This window comes from Anas platyrhynchos, chromosome 1 (genome assembly GCF_047663525.1).
Source record: "Anas platyrhynchos isolate ZD024472 breed Pekin duck chromosome 1, IASCAAS_PekinDuck_T2T, whole genome shotgun sequence".
Lineage (NCBI taxonomy): Eukaryota > Metazoa > Chordata > Aves > Anseriformes > Anatidae > Anas > Anas platyrhynchos.
The window spans coordinates 57,406,417-57,426,111 of NC_092587.1; the positions used below are offsets into that span (position 1 = coordinate 57,406,417).

General features: G+C 40.7%; 1 protein-coding gene across 10 annotated transcripts in view; it reads right to left on the bottom strand.

Annotated features, from left to right (window-relative positions):
• The window catches only part of C1H12orf75 (chromosome 1 C12orf75 homolog), a 219,219-nt gene that overhangs the window by 140,249 nt on the left and 59,275 nt on the right, over window positions 1-19,695 (bottom strand). For 9 of the 10 annotated variants that reach the window (XM_038165902.2, XM_038165932.2, XM_072038392.1 and 6 more), the window contains exon 6: window positions 1,921-2,023. The exons of the other annotated variant lie outside the window; for it this stretch is intronic. In XM_038165902.2, coding sequence (XP_038021830.2) covers window positions 1,921-2,023 — 103 coding nt within the window. The remainder of the gene's footprint in view (window positions 1-1,920; window positions 2,024-19,695) is intronic. 10 annotated transcript variants of the gene reach the window in all.

The window sequence follows — 19,695 nt, forward strand, 5'->3', positions numbered from 1 at the left end:
GTTACGTGGGTTGCAACCATTCTGTGGCAGCTATTCATTTCACTCAATAGCTCACCTTGCAAAAAATAAAATAAAAAGCCTATCTGCTATTATTCCTTTGCACATAATTAATGGCTTGCTGCCATCCTCTGCTGCACAAAATCTTTGAAATCCTTCCCGCTCCCCTTTACATGCTTTTTCTCCGACATGAGACACAACTCAAAAAGTTAACTTCAGGTTCAGAAGTCAACAAACTATCCATCACTTTCAGGGCACTGCAGAGGAAGACAAATAAACACGGGAATGAAAGGACAATGGAATCTCTAAAATGCACCCAGTTTCCTGTGACTAACCAACCGATAGACATGAAGGGCTCTTGTGGGCCGCATCCAAGGATGACTGTAAAAGCTTTTGACAGCTAAATGAGGTAGGTTGTTGGCTTGTTTGTTATTTTGTTTTGTTTACATAAAGATAGTTGTTTTAGGACAGTTTCTCCCGTGCGAGCAAAACGCATTAGCTCTGCAGGCTTTGAATGAGCAATAGACTGGCCCCTTCAGTCTTACCTAGGAAAAGGTATGCACAGGACTGCTGTCTGTCTGCTTTATCAGTGGAAGGCTTTTCCATTTCCCCTCCCCAAGATGCCTAAGCTACAACCTACTTCTCCAGAGCAGCCAGGTGAGATCAAACACCCGTCAAGTACATCCAGACCCTCTTTGGTAGGACAATCACTGAGCAATGATGCCTGTCTCACAGCTTTTCAAAACCAGTACTGTGCCCTTGCCATGCTCCCAGGTCTTTGGCTCAAGCACCTGAAGAAGAACAAGAAGAACAGTCCCAGAATTCAGAATTCAACCTGAATTCATGTGTGGTGCTTATTGAAGCTAATGGTCTAAACCTGGACGAGCCATATATCCATTGCTTTCTGTCAAGGGGGGTATATTTGCTTTACTGGGACTGTTTATCCCAGGATCTCTGCTGGGATGCTGACATTTTGCAAATGCTTCCTCTGAGATATGCTATCAGTTTGCAAAACAGTCTCTTTGAGTGCTCTCATCAGTTGTGCTCACAGATAACATAAATTGACAAGTAAGGCAAAGCACAACAGATTATCAGCTAAGAGGGAGATGCTGATCTTGGTGACAGTCACTAGAAGTCTGGAGTAACTCAGCTGGACTCCACGGAATTATCTGCCCCCCACAAATGTCACTGAGTTCAGGCACTGTCCCCTGGGTAGGGGAGGATGCTTGTTTTTGCAGCTTTGTAAAGCATAAGTAGTCACAAGTCCTCTTCCCTGTTAGAGGGCCTGTGAGAACCTTATAGGGTTAGAGGACAGGCCATTGTATGGAAGCTGTTCTGCTGTAGAAAGCATCCAGCCATGCCCAGATGGACAAGAGCAGTGAAATTCTGCCTAAGGCACCAAAAATCAGGAAGACAATTATCTTTGCTGAGGTCTCAGTAAGTCAGGGAAATTCTGCTCTGCCGCCCAATTGTTTTTCACCTGAGCAGCTGCAGTTGTAACCTCCTCTGAAGCTGAACGGTGGAGTGGGAAGGTGCTCAAAAACCCTCATTAATGCTCTTCATGTGTCACTTCACCGGAGGCAACTCAATGTTACCATTCTCGCTCCCTATTTCTCCCTTTAGCTACTCTGACAACAAAGAGCTTTCAGTCAAATAGGGGGCATAAACGATGTACTGAAAACCTGTCAGCTCACCTCTACTGTAAAACTTATGAAACTCTGTGGGCCACTTCTGCACCTCACCTACCCCGGGAGCCGCCCCCAGCCAGCAGAGTTGCAGTAACTGAGACTGAGGCCCCATATGAAAGGGTGTTGGAAGTGCTCACCATGCCAATTGCAAGGCTCACTTTCCTTGCTATAAGGAAGGAAGAAGAAACATCAGAAAATGGGTCAAAATCAGACCTTTCACTCATGAAAGATTTACCTGAATCTCCCATGAGGATGAAGCAGACAGTTAACCTCTATATGCGATGAAGAAAAGGTGCTTTGCTGTTCGTTCATCATTCTGCTGATTGGGAGCATGTTTCCTTAAAGAAAATAAATGAACACAAATATTAGCTTTCAGACAGAGGGATTTGTCCTGTTTGGTGAGCTATAAATAACCCTTCCCAAAACGTTTAAGTGCCATGAGGCTGAAGTGTTTGGACATGCTAAACAAAAGGTTAAGTACATGACTTTGGAAGGGAGAACCTGTCTTTCTGAAAGCATGAGGACAGGCCTGTAGGGAGCGCATTAAGACTTGAATCAAGGCAAGTACGATACAGCACTTAGTTATTAAGAGCTTCTCAAAAAGAGTTCAAATAGCTGCACTTTTCATGAAGCCCAGCCAGACACAGAAATCACTTAATTCACCAAAACAAGTACTGTAGTTAACATATGCGTTTCTTAATGGAATATTAATGAAAATGATGTCCCCTGGTCACTACAGCCAGCTGTGTGTCTCTGTCTTCAGTCCATTTAATGTCAGTGTTTAAGATGATGAACTAAAAAGATCATTTCCATCAAGTCTTTAAGCAGCAAAGAGACAGTCAGTCATTAAGGCTTGAAACACCCTGAGGTTTCAACAAAAAGTTACATCATCTCTTTTACCATACCTGTCTTTCCCAGCACGTTTATCTTATTTAACACTCGCAGTTTGGTTGTCTTTTTTAACGGCTGATATTTCTCATGTACCAGATATTTAACACTTAGGGACAGATTTGCTCAAAAGTCTGCCTTTGTGTTTGATCGCTGCCTAAAGCTCACCTCTCCTGGGGCGATGCATTCTCAACCCACACTTTAGCTCATTGCAGGCCATTTCAAGATCTCAGAAGGGTGACAGCACTTCCCCCTGAGCTCTCTCCACATTTTAGCAATCTGCAGTTGACCTTTTAGAGAGGAGGGAAAAAGGGGACACTGCAAAGCTTTACTGTGGGTTTGCAAGAGGTTCAATCTCACTGCTGCAATAATGATTACCCAGAAAGGCTGGCAGGCAGAGTCTGTTATTATATCTGACAGAGGCACACAGTTTTTATTGGGACCAGGCACACAGAATAGATCAAACTGGGACACGGTACACAAATATAATCTGGTTCTTAGCTCACTGTTATACTCTATATTGTGTGCACAAGTTTGACAGATGATTTTTCCACAGATTGCTGTAACTTTTTTTTATTATTATTTATTTTTAAGAGGAAAGGCATACATGTAAATATCTGCCCTTAAGAGAACTGTCCAAGCTTGCTAGCAACTGTTCTTGCCTGTCCCTGTCCAGAAAAAGTGATAGTAGGACACCTTCTTGCAGAGCTCTGGTGGGAAATCCCCTATTGGAAAGGAAGCCTGTGTTTCCATGCAGGACTGTTTGTGCAGCAGTGTCAGACATGATATACATGATCAGCCTGGCAGATAGAAGTGCATTTATTTACTCTGCAGATTAATATTGCTTGTGTGCCCTCCAGCACCACGCAAATCGAATTAGTTTTAAAGCAGTCGTATTTTGGGAGGCAGTTTGTTTCCCAGGCCCTAGCCTTGAATTTGCAATCGAGACTTTTTTTAACAATACAAAAAGGATCCTCAATGTATCTATCAGCTTGTAGGTGCAGACTGGCATCAGAATGCCTCCCACAATATGTATTCAGGCTGCAGATGGGTAGTGTTGGTATTTCCAAATTTATGAGAGAATGGCTTTACAACCATGGCATTCTTCTAATGTACTTTTGCTATGTGTATAACTGAGCTTTTAAAACAGCTATCTGAAAAGGCAACCATACCAATGAATTCCAGCCAGGGCAAGAGAGGGATGGTCCAGATAACCTCTCAGCCCCTTTACACTTTGAGGTGGAATCACTTTGACCTCTAAGTGAGTCTTCAGCAGGGGGGTAGGCAGACAGATTACAGTGTCCTTCACCACCAAGCAGAAGATAGCCTCATAGGCTCTTCTCTGGTGGACAAGCTTACAGCGCAGAACAAGACCCACAAATGCTGATTTTTCTGCTTTTGGTCCTCCCAAGCCTGTTTTCTTCTTTATTCTGCTCCTTCTTCATCTTACCTCCTGTCTCCATCTCCGGCTCTGTCTCCAGCTCCTCTCTCCATCTCACCTCCACCTTTCTCATCCCTGTGCATCTCCCAGTCCCCAACACCAGTCACACTCTCCCTTCTTTCCCCTTACCTGTATCACAACTGATTTTCCTTTACCTTTCCTTCCTTCCCCACAGTTGAAGTCATTGTCCTTTATTTGTGTGAGTTACTGTCCTTGATTTAGACTGTGCAAAGGTTGATAGGGGGAGACATTTCTGCTCTATCACACATCAATAGCGAGCAGCAGCTGAGAAGCACCACTGACCCAAATTGTGTACAGCTCACCCTCCACCAAAACCACAGGGCAGACCTTCACATATTCAGCCCTGTCCCATGACTCTCACCCTCCCCCTTCAAGTATAAAAATCAAACTATGTGCAGCTCACAGTAGCTGCTGCAGGGAAAATACTAGATAACTCTTCTGATTGAAGGGACGAAGTATAATTCTGTCAAGCTTTTAATGTTTTTTGTTTGTTTGTTTGTTTGTTTTTCAGATGCTTTTTCACACATGCACAATAATGTCAGCTGGCTTCCAGTGTTGTTAAGCATTCTCCTTTCTATGCCCTGAAGAGTTTACAGACAGGGCCAGACACTGGTGGAGATGCAAAGGTAGGGACCTGCAAGCTCCTGCCTTCATTTTTGTAAGCCTAATGTAAACAGCCCATGGCACCTGGAGGCTGGTGGGATGACCCAGGAGTCAAGAGGAGGAATTTAGGTCAGTTTACAACTCTTATTTTCTGTTTGTTTTCTAGCCACTGCTTTCAATTTAAATGGCCACTGTTTTGGGTAAAACAATCAGATGTAAAAGATACAGCTAAACCAATCTCTGATTATACCGGGAGAGCTGCATGTAAGCAAGTTGTTCGGCCTCTCCCCTCCCAGCATCACTTCTGTCAGACTGAAGGATCACAGACTTGACAATTCAGATAATTAGAAGTGGCGAGGGGAGAGAAGCAAAAGACAATACAACCGCCTATCACAATTCGTCAGCTGTCAATCTTCCTTAAATTTCATGAAGAGACTCAGCACAAGGGTCCACACCCAACCTTAAAAAAAATCCTCTGCAGTTCCCGTTACCTGTTTTCTATGCATACAGGACACAGCCCACGCTAGGACACTTCTGCTGCAAGCCAAAGAACATTGTGAAGGAGATGGCAAAGGAAACGCTACAGACCAGAGGAAATGACAGCATGCATTTTGCAGATAGCCCTCTTGCCTCTGTACCATCATTAATTTAACATCCCATAGCCTGGACTCCGTGTTAATGAGGTCTCTCCCTGTCAGATGACGTGGAAAAACCACTGGCTCTGACCCCTGGAGGTCACCAATAATCCCACAGTGCTTCTCAAAACAATGCAAAGTTAAACCCTGTGTCACAGGCAAATTGGCTTTATCTATCCAAAATTAAAAAAAAAAAAAAAAAAATCAAACAGCAGCCATCATTTTACAAGTTTGCCCCTCCCAGACCTTGATGGTCAGGGCCACTGTTAACAAGTGATCAATTAGCCTGCTTAAAAGCACTGATAACAACATTTTTGTGTCAGAGCAACCAGAGGGCTGGCTGCCAGGACCTAATCTCCCCCTTCCTCATGGCAATCATTTCTGAAAACTAAACAGCTTGCCGTCTGGATGACGGCATTAAACCCCCCTGCTGGATTTCTTTTCAAGATGCCCTCAGAGAAATTAAGTGGACTTCTAAGATGTGCAAGGCCCTGCAGCAGGCGGCCCTGCCTTGTGCAGGCACCCAGCCTCTCCAGCCCATGCTGGAGGCCTCAGGACTCTGCTGACCAGCCCCAGTGGGGTTCAAGTTCAGAAAACACAGAGGCAAATTACCCTTTTCTGTGATGCAGTGCTAACACTGCTGTGGCACATGGGTGTGGTTTGCTGTAACACTTGCAGGCCCAAGGCTCTCTGTGATCAGGACTGTTTATTCTTTGCATTGCTGGTCTTCCCACTCCCATCAGACGCTTCCTGCTCTATCAGTCCCAGGACTTCAGTCAACATAGCTTGTGGGTTCAGCTTCATTTATGTCAACATCAGCTTGGTATTCCTCTCAGTCTTATTCTTCGGGCAGGCATGTGGAACCAAATGTTGTCCTGCTATGAGAAACACATCTGCTGTCGCTGCAATTTGGCTGCAGGCAGATGAAGTGGGCCTAAACTCGGATCTGTGGGCTCCAGACTGATCCCAAACTTCGTGGCAGCCCATGAAAATGGCATCTGGCATGGGAATGGTGCATCTCACTGTGTTTGCTCCCATTTACACTAAATCCTGCTTCACCAACAAAGCAGCAGGCGGCTATCTCAGCAAGCTGTCCTGTCAGCCTGTATTCTTCCAATATTTGTTCCCCATGTCCTCTGGCGTGCACAGACAGGCAGCCAGGCAGAGGCCATGCTTAGAGCTGGGTATATTTGGGCCCCAGATGTACAGTGTCTGGAGGCAGGTATCTGCTGAGAGCAAGGGTGGATCCAGCAGGTCTCTTCACAAGCCTACATGGCCACACACACGTTGCAACCCCAGCTACAAGGCTGGGACCTTGTTTTTGCTTTGCACCGTAAAATACTGCATGCTATTTCTGTCCTCACAATACAGCACAGAGCCTCTTAAGCACTCAAATGCCTGGGGCCTATTACTTGAATTTTTTTATAAGAAAATTCCACTTTTTTCCTTAAGACTTTATGTTCAAACATGCAGGCTGCCATGCAAAATGACAAAGTACCAGTGGCCCTTTAAGGACACCAGCTAATGTATCTCATAACTTGTTTAAAGACTGCATGATAACAAAGAGCAAAGAGGTTGGCACAGCTGAGGCTACACCATGGCTTTGCCCAAAACCCTTAGCACTGCAGCTTCCAAGGATAGGCAGAAAGGCAAGCAGCAGCTCAGAGCCTGCCACCTGGTTTAGCTCTTGGTTTGGACCAAAGGTACCAGACTTACTCTTTCGTGTGTAAATGCCCTGTCTCTGGATGTGCTCTAACACTTGTACAGGTCTGCATGACAACAGGAGAGAAAAGGGGTACTGCTCATCTCCTCCACAACCCTCCTCTACCTCCAGATGTGGACACTTGGCCACCCCACAGATGATGCTGCCTGCTTCCTGGGCAGCCTCATGACAAGAGCAGTCCTTGCAGGCAGCAATAGCACGTCACACGTATGATCTCTGCCTGCTGGCTCACATAGCCCACTCGCTGCCTGTCCCTGAACTACCATTACACCTTAAAATAAACTAAGGCTCTAGGAATTTCTCACAAACCTTGTAAATCTTCACTGGAACCAACACAATGCAATCCCCAGTCTTAATTTTGCTTTCAGCTTTAAGCCTCTCTTATGACAGCCCCGGAGAACGGCTGTTAAGAAGCTCAGTATATAAAGTCTCACCCTCAGGATGTCAGTCTTAGAAATGTAGTATTTTATAATAAAGTACAGCCAACCAGGCTAGTTCAGGCAGAGACCTACCTGGGGAAGAGGCCTGAATCCATGATCTCCTTGCCAGCTAGAGTACTGAATGGTGCCTTAGCATACCAAGAAGTCATTTTTATGAGTGTTACTTTGCAGTACAGCTGCATCTGGTCTCCACATTTCCACTAATTCCTGCCATTTCTGAGTAATTTAAAATAACTCCTGTTACCTCACTTTCTCCCCTTCTGCCCATTACATTTTTTTTAATCACTGATGTCACCTCAGCTCTTTTCTTCAGTCACAGCAGAACTAGTTTCTCACTCCCACTTTGGCTTCTCAGTTTCCAGTCTCATCACCTCATTCTTTTTCTATTCCTGAAAGCTACAAACTAGGGCTGAGTGAGTTTCTTCTGCTGGCACCTTCTTTTTTTTTTTTTTTTTTTTTTTGTGTTATTGTTTCTTTTATTTTTTAAATGGACTCTTTACACTGTCCTTGTTGTTCTGCCTGTGAGGAAGCACTTTTTTCTCAAGGCATGTTCTTTTTTCTTTTTTTTTTCTTTTTCTTAATACAAGAGTACAGTGCAATTCATTCTATAAAAGTTACTCATTCTAGACTTCAAGAAAGTTGTCATGCTATTGGATGTAAATTAGCTCCTGAAGCATGGACAAGATTAATTCTGTAAGGTTTGAAGCAGAGCTACTAGCCATGCAAATGCAGCTGTTACCCTCATCTTGAAAGAAAATAGGTATAAAGTTACAGGTGTGTTAGATACATGCCTATTCAGGCGTGGTTTGTTACACAGCTCCAACATCTGTTCTCTGTCTACTAAAGCCATTCAATGTGTGTTCATGACTCCAGGGTATGAGGGCACTATCAACCAGACAGAGAGCTGGTGCTGGAGACTACTTTGCTTCCAGCTAGCAGAGGCTTGGGGGTGTCATTCACACCAGCCAGCTTCTCACCTGCCCATGCCTAGTGAGAAGTCAGAGCATCTCCCTTCATATGGAGGTCCACTATCCAGCTCCAGACTGAGACTCAGGAGGCCATGCTTTGCTTTAGAGCTAATAGTAAGAGCTTTGCTCCTTTGGGACCCTAGCAAGACAGCTCAAAAGTGGATGTGAGAGCCATCAGGTTGGAATTAGGTCATTGCGCAAGCAGGACTTTCCCAGGGACAGCATGTAGTAATTGCCAAGCGCAACTTGAGATCTGCCTTGGTGATCTCATTGCTGAATAATTCAGTGATTCCTTTCAGTTAACATCAAAAGGGATGAGCAATCTTCTAGGGGGGCACTGGCTTGCTGCAACCTTATAATAGAGTTATCACAGGTGTGAGGGCGAGGGGAGCATGTGGAGGACTAAGATGACAATAGCCTTTTATGTGGGAACATTAGAAATGAATCTGCAGGTCTGGGGTCATCTAACCCACCCTTTGGAGACCTTCCTCAGAATTGCTTTCTGTACTGCATCCGAAAGCACTATAGACAGTTAAGCTGGCATGTGTAGTCGCTCTGATAAATGACACAAAAAGTTAGAAAATAAATGCTGGCTTCTCCTTTCTAAATTATTTTTCTCCATTTTGTTTAAATCTTGGAAGTTATTTGATTGTTTCTTTTAGTTTCTTTTTTGGCAGCCCTGGACATTCACACAAACAGCTGCAGAGAAATTGCAAAATAAACCCTCCCCCTTCTCTTTTATTTTCTGGTAAGTTATGTTGGGAAAATAAATATGAATGGCACAGATGTTCCATTTTTCTCTCTGTGTAAAACAGTTTATGACATCTTGCAAACACTGGAAAAATATTTCTTTTAAGAAAGAGATTTCTCTTTCTCAAGCTCACTAAATTTCAGAGATGTTTCAAGAAGCATTGTAGAGCAAAGCCTGTTTTTTGCATGTCGTTTTCTAGTTTACTAATAACATCAGAGAAATAAACCAAATGCTTTTAAATCAATTGTACTGGTTATTATTTGGATTTGAAAAGCTATTAAAGTTTTTAGGATTGCTGATCAGCTGCTACAAATTTATACATCTCTGTAGGCCCCCCAGTAACAGACTTAAAGAACATAGTTGCAAAATTAATGATGCATCAGCTACAAGAGAAGACATTTAGCATAGAAAGTGAAACATAATTAAAAAAATACAAAAAAAAATAAAAATAAAAGGGCAACTTTTTCCTCTTTAATGATGTAAAACAAAGAGAAATAGAATAGCTGAAAAAAAAGAACTATAATCAAATGTATAATCACACTATACTGAAAAGCCTAAAAGCACAGAAAACAATAAGTGAACTAGATAAGGTGCGATTCATCATGGATTTCCTCTGCTGTCAACTCACTCCGTTGCTCCCATCATAAGTAATTGGACCTTTCCCTCAATCACAGCCACGTGGGCTTGAAAGGACCTTGAGAGGTCAGCTAGCCCATCCCTCTGCCCCAGGGCAGAATCAGCTATGCTTACCATCACTTCTGACAGACGCTTGTCTAACTGCTCAAAAATCCTCCAGACACAAATCCACAACATCCCTGGGTGACCTATTCTTACGTCGTGGTCTCTTGGCCTTTAGACAGTTTTTTGTGATGTCTAATCTGAGTCATGCCTGTTGCGATTAAAACACTGTTCTGTATGGGTATGGTAGAGGGATGATTTTCTTGAATTCCCTTTTCTTTCCATTGCCCTCTGGATGCATGCACAGAAATGCTCTTTTGCACAAACTCTGCCCCCAGCCCACAGGTCCTACAAAACCTCTTTCCCTAGAGTATATCTCATATCTGCATTCATAAGGAGCATTTTGGCACCATTAGGGTAGATGTCCCCTGTTCTGTTCATCAGGTTATAAATTCAAAAATGAAAATAAGAGGGTAAATGAATGGTCACTATTTTTAAAGCCATTACCTGCCTAACAGTAATTTCAGAGTGGTCCATCTTCTTTGTCACTCTTCTTTGCCACACAGCTCTTGTTAAGGTGTTCAAGCAGCCCATTTTGCTTTTCAGGAGCCCAGCAAACTAGAATTTATGCTTATTAATTCCACCAAAAGACAGAGAGAACAAAATAGCACCTTGTTTGAATGGTTCCAGTAGTCACCATCCCTGTAGGCTCGCTCCATGCTGTGGTTGTGTTGCAATCAGGCTTATGGTTTTCCCTTAGAAAAACATTTCTGGAGGAAAAACTGTTTTCAGCTAAGCTATTGAGAAATGTTCTACACTGTCCATTTGTTTTCTCTTTGCAATGAGTTCATAAGTTTTATAAAGCATACAGACAGATCCCTTTTCTATGAAAGAAAACCACAGGATTTCAATAGCAGGAACATGAAGTAGCCTGCAGTGTTCACAGTGCATAGAAAGCATCCACAATGTGAGTTCATGCCCATGCACTTCCAGCTTGGCAATGAGCATTGCTTTATGCTTTAGATTCAGTCTGAATCAACCCTGATACTACTGCAGTACTCACAGGTTATAAGAAACTTGCTGTGGAAAATTCCATTCTCACCTAATAGTCATAAATCAGAGTAATTGTCATTAGTACAATAGTACTAAACCTACCACAGTGGAAGTTAAAATACAGGTCAGCTCACTGCCAGTACAGCGATAGCTAAGAAAAAGAAGACAAATCCTTTAATGTGATCATTAATTAGTTAATAATGGCTTTGAGAGGAGTCAGGAAATTCACAAAACATTACCTGGACAGAGCACAACATAACCATAGTTCTGTTTTCATTATGAAAGATGTAGAGAGAAAGCAAATGCAGGAAAAAGAGCTTCCAGATTTTTCAGCTATATCTCTGAAAAAAAAAAAAAAAAAAAAAAAAAAAAAAAAAAGGCTGAGAAAAAAAGGTTCATTAGATGAAGATTTTCATGAGATTTAAATGTTACCATCTGCAGTATAAACTGGGGTCACACACAATCATGTTTCACCAGCAAACAAGACAAGAAGACAAGAAAAAAAAAAAAGAAAATGCAATCAAGCAACCATAGCACAGACCATGAATCAGGATTCCTTTTATTTGGTTCTGCCGATGGCTTCCTGTGGGAGCACTTCACTTCTCTACACCCAGCTTCTTCCATCTGCAACATGGGAGCAATACCTCATGCTGTGAGACTTACTTCACACACTTCCAAAGCAGAAAGACTCCCTAGTGCAGCAGTGCAATGGCCATTTACTAATTATCAGTCCTATTATAAAACAGAAATAATTCAACTATTTCCACCATTTGTTCCAGCTCCAAAGAGATCTCATTCAGTCATGAGCTATATGTCCAGAACTAGCTTTATTTTCAATGCAAAGAATTATTAAACTCCTTCTTTTACCCATGGTACATCATACTCCAATCAGTAAGGAACTGAAGGCCTTTAATGGCTCCCCATAAACAAACGCTGTGCAGTTGATTTGTGCCTGTCTTCTGAGCTAGCCACAAGATGGCTCTTTTTCTAAACCTGACAGTACCACAACTTGTAAGTTCGCTTATGACTTTTGCAGCTACAATGACTGCTGTTTGAAACGCTTCGAACCTGAAGTTTGAAAAACTTAACAAGTGAGGATTTTTTTGTTCAAGCCCAGTCCTCAAGCTGAAACATAGATGGAAACAGATTACAACAAAAGATAAGGTTTTCATCAACCCCGAGAAAAGAAACCAACAAAACCATCAGAGCATAAAATAATTACAAACCAGTGTGAAAAAAAAAAAAAAAAAAAAAAAAAAAATCTTTTGTATACACTGAGGCCTGTTTGCAAGCCACTTCTTATTTATTTTGGCATCAGAATGCTCTTACAACTCAATAGAATTTAGACCTAACGAAAAAGGAGGACTTAGGCACATAAACTGCATCCATAAAACCATGAATCAGTCACTGTCTACCCATGGAGGTGCCTAAGCTTCAACAGCTCCACAGTTTCTGACCTCAGATTTTCCCAAAAGTCTATACATGCTCTATACGTGCACTTGGGTGTCACAATCCTTGACAGGACTGAGCTTCATTCCCTCTACTTCACAGCTAAAAATCCAGTTAGGTTCTTCCATCTATTGAAGGGATAAAGTTGGGCAGTTTTGTAACACACATTACATAGGAAAGAGTCTGAACACCTCACAAAGTGCAATAGCAATTTTTTTTTTAATAGCCACCACAGTTTTCCATTCCAACATACATGCAAAATTTAATTAAAATTGTAATGTTCCTAAGTACAGCATTACTTCATCAATATGTCCTGTGAACATTACAGTGATGCACGTTCCTGCCATCCTTCTTTCCCAAATGAGTAATGCTATTCACAGAACTGTGAAAGTATGGGTATCCACTGAAGGAGCAGGAGAGAAGGACAAAAGTAAGGAGAAAAGAAAATGCTGTGAGTCAGGTATTTCCATGAACAAAAGAAAGAAAAAGTGTATTCAATAAATTCCAACCCCTAATACAGATTTTCACTAGGGCAATGATGCTGCTCTTGAAGCTGAAAGCATGGTCTACGTGGAAATAACTCAGCTTCATATCAAACAATATTTTTATTGAAAATTCCACTTATGTTTTCACTTTCCTAAGTGATACTACACAGGAAATGCCGGTAGCTGCATGGATCTTTGGAAGAAAGGGTAGATGAAATAGGTGAATGTGTACATTTCAACAAACCAGACTTAAAATATTATGGAAGGCTTAAAATTTTATGGAAGGTATGGTGACTACTTATTTTGCATCAATATTTTTTTGTTGTTGCTCTGGAGCACACAGTCCTTCTCCCTTTCTTCTCATCCCTCATTCAAGGTGACCAGGCTGGGTTACATGCTGCTCATTACAATGAATGAGAAGAGCCTCTATTATCTTTTGGGTGAATTGAACAACATTTGTCAAATTATTTCTCATTTGTGTGAGGTTTAGTTTAAAATGCATTGGCTCCCATATCCCCACAGCTTTTGAGTAATTTGAAATTAAAAATTTAAAGTTATTTTTCATGAGCTAGAACAATAGCTTTTATATCTGTTGGCCCATAGAACTGACAGGGTACTGGCAACAGGCAATTTGCAGCATTACTTGCCAATGCCTGTATGCATATTTCTAAGAATAACTCAGTGTCCAAGAATTTGGCCTGTTATATCACAAGCCAGGACTAGCTGACAGCTGTTTTAAATTACAGTGGACTGAATGATATTAGCTTTATTGTAGTTGGACTGACGCTCTGCTTTCTCTTAATCGTCTTAATGTTCTGATTTGTCCTTTAGCCAGCAGTTGCACAGCATTTATTTATAACACTCAAGGTTTAAGTCACAAGTGACAGATTGGTTGGATTGTCTTGTACACATGGAACGTGATCAAAGTAAAGGACTACACAGTTAGGGAAATTTAAGCTTCTTTGCAAGGGACAGCCTATAGATTCAAGGCTAGGATTTTCCTTGCATAGCAGAAAAGACTGACTCTCAAACAGATCTATTCTAATTTTCCTAGAAGGAAGGCATTTCTTCCAAGACTTGCACACTATTGTCAGCTACATAATCACATCCCACTTCAATTTCTTGTTGGGTAATCAGGGAAAAGGTTAGGCGTGGACCTGCAAACAGCTGTGTACTTCAATTAATACGTCTTCAGAATTCATTAATTATACTAAGAACTTCTGTCTACTCAGGGCCAAATCTTGAGTCTATCATAGACAATAATGAAATTTCCAAAGATTTTACTGGGGTCAGAGTATGTCCGTTAAACTTATTTGCATGTGAACTTCTGCCAGTTCATTAGAAATTTGCTATTCCTTCAGGAGAAAACAAATGGATGTGGGTTTTGTTTTGTTCAGTTGTCAAAATAATAATGAAAGAAATCATTTACAAGGAATAGCAAAGAAAACTGAACACAGGATTCTGAATCAAGGTGCAGGAACTAATCCTTCTACTCTACTCAGCTTTGGGAGGGTCCCATGCAGGGTCCTCTGTCCAATTTAGGCACTACACTTAAAGAATGATGCAGACAAATTTCAGAGTCCACAGGAAAGCAAAAGAGTAGTAAGTTTAAATATATGGCATGTGAAGAAACAAGAACTGCAGGAAGGTGATGGCAGAAGGAATAGTACATGCTAACCGTCTTCAACTATGTGAAAGGCTGTAGTATGACAGGAGGGATTAGCCCATTCTCCATTTCCAAGGATAGTAAAACAAGATGTAGCAGGCTTAAACTGCAACAAGAAAAATCACGTCCGACTCTTGGGAAAGGCTTTTTCATGGAAGGGTATCAAGGCAATAGAACTGTTTGCCAGAAGAAGTGGGGAGTATGCATCCCTGCAGGTTTTTAAGAGTTTGATCCTACCACAGGTGGAGAGATGGGCATGGTGACCCTGTAAGGGCTCTCTCAACTCTATCTAGTAAGATCCCTTGAACTGTAGGCTTTTCTAGTACTCTCCTTGTTTATTTGGATTTAACAGACTGGGTAACAGCCTTTACTATTTGTTATTACTATTGCTATTTGAACATATTTGGAATCATTAACCAGAATCATACTGTATGTAACTTAAAAGACACCTTCCAACTGCTTTTCTTAGTTCTGCTGAAGCAATGACACAGCAGACTTCACTGACATGCAGAAAATAATGTATAGCAATACATAAAACAAACAGAATACCGCACCTACAGACAGACCACAAAGAATTCCAATCACAAAAAGTTGTGCCAGTCCCTTGCATGTCAGTGGTTGAAGGCTAAGTCCTTTATTTTGTTTTAATATATACTCAGCCAACAAAGGAAACATTAAAGGAAGCACAAGGCAGAAACCAATATATAAGAATGAGGATATCTCTGTTCTTATTTCAAGGGTTGTGCATTGATGAAGCACTCTTCCTGATGGTACAGCTGAGTCTTGTATTTAGCACCACAGTCTACCTGCTTTGTTGTAGATAGAGAAGCCCACATAGCCTCTCTGGTGTTACAGTGTTATGTGAGTCAAGAATTACCTTCCTGAAAACAGGAAAAACCACTTGTACTAATTCTTGTACTGTTAATCCACTTTGATTAAAATTAAAATAGATTGTTTCCTAAATTCAGTGCTCTCAGATGTGCCATCTAAATTTCATGGAAAATCTTGCCACAATAAAAGACAACCGCCAGATTTCTCACAATTCAAATTCATTGGTATCAGTGCACGGGCCCCACAGCAGCACACCCCTCTTTTTTATGTTTAACTTTGTCTCACTATCTGCTTATTCTTTTGGTCCAGCTCCCATGCCCACAGACTTAAGTCATTAACATACTTATTCCTTTGTTCCATTGTCTCATGGAGATTCCCTCCAATTCAGTATTTGGGAATTGCAAGAGATTAATAGAAAGTAAAATATCCAAATCTTTCATGATTCCAGAAGAGGATAATTTCTCTTTATCTTTTCAGCTATTCCTCACTGACTTGTCCATTAAAGTAACCACACTAAACCATTCTTCCTTCTAAAGGCAGTATGCTTTTGGAAAGGGATTTATTTTTAATCAGTGCTAACAATCTATTATGGTCTACAGAGCATGCTCAGTATGAAAGGGATAAATCTTCAAAGTGAAGTATAAAAATCTGTTAACCATTATAAGGATTTTGCGGGTGTACCTCCAGCTTGCTACTTTGAAAATTTGCCCCTTTGCCTGTCTTGAACTGGGTGAGGAATTTCCAGATCTGATGTATCATTAGAAATAAAGTACTGGATTGTGCACTAATGGTACTGTTTGAAATTTAAACATACTGGGCTTTCTATACATGAAAAAGGAAGTATTTCCAAGGAATGCTTGGAATGTATTCAGCAAGGAAATATATTTAATTATATTGAAACAGAATCCTAACTTTATTATAGATGACTACCCTTGCTGATAGCAAAGGACAAAGAATGATTTTGGGAAAGAATTGCAAAAATATGGTCTAATGGCATAAGGGCTAAACAAGGTTAAGGAACAGAAGTGCTAAACTTACCATACTTAAGCCACATTAATCTTTTCATTAGTACATAAAAAAAATCACAACTTTCCATCTCAAGTCATTATGTTGATGGGGCATCTTTGATCTAAATAAACAGCAATGATCCCAAAGGGAAGCCAGAAGTGTTTTTGATTATTATCTGTAAAGTCTAAAATTCCTTAGGTGAAATTCAGTATGAAATGCATCCATGCAATGATGAAGGTGAGTGAATATGTCAACATCTGTGCTTTATTAAAGCTGGACTATTTTTACTAGGCACTGAACCAAGGAGACCAAATACCCTGATAAAACCAGAAACTCCAGGAAGGGTTCTTTGAAGGTATTTCTTGCTGTCATGTTGCTGAAAAATACAACTTAATGTTATTTTCTTACATGTTTAATATAATCAGTTTGCCTCACTACACATCACGGTCCAAAACTGTCTTCTAAAAATGTACAGCGAATGAGATAGATTCCTCTTGCTAACCACGGATATCAAATGGATCGTGAAAACGTGTTTTCCAATGTTCTGAGTAATGACATTTCTGATAAAAATGCAGCTTGAGTGTTGCTAGGTCCAGAAATCTAAGGTAAGCAATCAGAATTATATCTCTGTAGGATTAATTAATAGGATATTAGATGTACAGAGTTGTAAATATTAAAAAAAAAAAAAAAAAAAAAAAAAAAAGTTTCTGTGAATTCTCTGATGAATGAATACTGTAAAGCAAATATTGGGAAGAGCAAAATTCAAAGAAACTATCCCCACTCTGTCATCTGAGCTCCTGTTTAGTACAGACTACAATGTTTCTTCTGTCCTAGGCCTAATAACTAATGCTGGAGTGCAACAGACCAAGCTGAAAGGCGATAACATGGTTTTGGAGACAGAAGAGATGGAGAATTTACAAAGTGAAAATCCAGCATCAGATAAGTAACAAACAGGAAAGCAGAGGCTGTAGAGACTGCTGCTTCCAACTCCATGTTAGTGAATGGAATCATTCCTCAATCTCTGTGAGATTCAAATTAGGTCATACTCCCTACGATGCAGTATTTCAAGAAAGAATGACTGTCAGTGCATCTCAGTGAACAGACTGTAACCACATCGTTTCGTCATGGCTGGATAAACCTTAGTAAATATTAATTTTTGCATTTTTACTTCAGTCCAATTTCTATACATTCATACATGTACACATTCAGTTTTCATTACGTTTGTAGGAGGGTGAAAATTTATGTGCTGTGGAAAGTACAAAAAACACTAAAACCTGCCAGAGACATCCTCACTAAGCTATGCAAAGACGACTTATAAAGAAATCATATAGTTTGTATAATTATTGCTAATTTGTTATTTGAAGAACATTTCTCATGTTTATTTCCACAGATTTCTCGTGACTCTTTGGAGATTGCTTATTAGCCATGCATGGAGAGCTATGGGCAGATGTGCACATTCTGTGAGCCAGAAGATAATTTAAAACAAAGGAGTTAGTTACAAAAATGAAATTAAATTACAAACAAATTACAAAAGCATTTTAACACTTCACAATCGAATATGGATGTTGCAGTCTGACAAGAGGTAAATTGCAAGGCTAGTCTTTCACAGTGCAAGGTACTTTAGTCCCATTTTTAGCAAATTACTCTGATGGAATATGAAAATACAGAACCCATAGTCTTTGGAAGTTAAAAAGAACATTTACAAAACTGTCAAAATATTTTTACCAAAAACTTTGCCATTAAAATGCTGTTGTGTTTTGATAGAGAGATTCTTTTGGTCAGGTAAAGAAACAAAACATGCCTTGCTGACTGGTACTAGGTTTGGGTACTTTCCTATAAAGCAGTGTCCACTTCTAGTCCTTGTCACTGCTGAGCTTTGGTCTGCATTACACCCAACAGTGATAGCAGTCTGCACATCCTACATTCTATGCTAGCACCAGCAGCTACAAAACTTCAACAGAAGATACACTTTGTTGTTGTTTGTTTGCAGAAATACAGTACAGCTGCTTTCACTTCAAAGAGAAAAAAATACATTTCAAAACAAAAAAGTTGCCATGAGAAACAGTATCTTTCCTTTGACTGAGGTATTCTAGACTTCTTTTTAACATGGAGAGTCTTTAACTACTACCCAAGTATTACAGTTAAAAGAGCACTCCGGTTTTACCTTTCCCTTTTCTCCTCAGTGAGTCCCAGGCTTGGCAACACATAGTAAAATTAGCCCACTTAGCCCCAAATCACATAGTAAATTAGCCCACTTAATTGCATGCAAGTAAGCGGATCTGAGCAAGGGTTAAATGGTGCAAATATCTCCCATTCTTCATTGCTGTGCTTTGCACTGTGCTGTTTTCACTCAATATTACTGCATTTGTAGTACAGTACCATGGTACCAATCAGATAGGCTTCTGCACTAAGAATCTCTGCAGTATGTGCATCTTGTTCTACCCATGATAGAGGATAGAGGGCCTTGCTAGAGGTTGGTTTGACTCCAAGGAACAACATAGAGTCATAGAATCATTAAGGTTGGAAAAGACCTCTAAGATCATCTGGTCCAACCATCCTTCTACCGCGAGTAATGCCCACTAAACCGTGCCACTGCTAGTACAAGATGGCAGTGACGTTCACTTCAGTCATGCTCTTGGTCATGCACAATACCAGCGCCACACAGTTTGGAAATGGTCATTCTATTAGCCCAATCACCACTCTTAAATGTTACACGTGAGAAGCAGTGGTCTCCTTTAATTTTCCATTCTGCAGTTCTAGTCAGGATGATTCCAGTCAACAAGGATATTGAGCCATTTTCCAAATTCTGTAAACTTCTTGCTCATTAAAATTTCCCCTCCAGAAGCAAACACTACCTCCCTATGTTGCTGTCATTGACATTTATGAAAATGAAAGAGGTCTTGTAAATAGTTCAGATTTAAGGCTTCTCTGGAAAGCATGCTTACAGTCACTATCATTTCATACTGTATTAATACAGTTACTGAATACAATATTATTTTTTTACACTTCTGAAGTCACTGGGATCTCATTGTCTTCAAAGCAGAAGACAGTAGGAACAAGGTTGCCATCACTGAGTCTTCAAACTACTATGTCACTGACTCTAGTTGGGGAACAAAAACAGGCATCTCTGAAGAACATCACTCCTGTAGTATCCCTGTATCAATTACCAGAGAGACAAAGCAGGGCAAGGAAAAAAAACAAACAAACAAACAAACAAAAAAACAACCATATTATTAATCCAAGCTACCATCTTACATAGTGCACATCACCAAGTTTGAGACCACTGCATCTGGTTGCAAGAGCCAGTCTCCTTTAATCAGTACAAAGAAACTATAATCATCTATGGGTGCCTAACCCTTTTCTCCTTGGG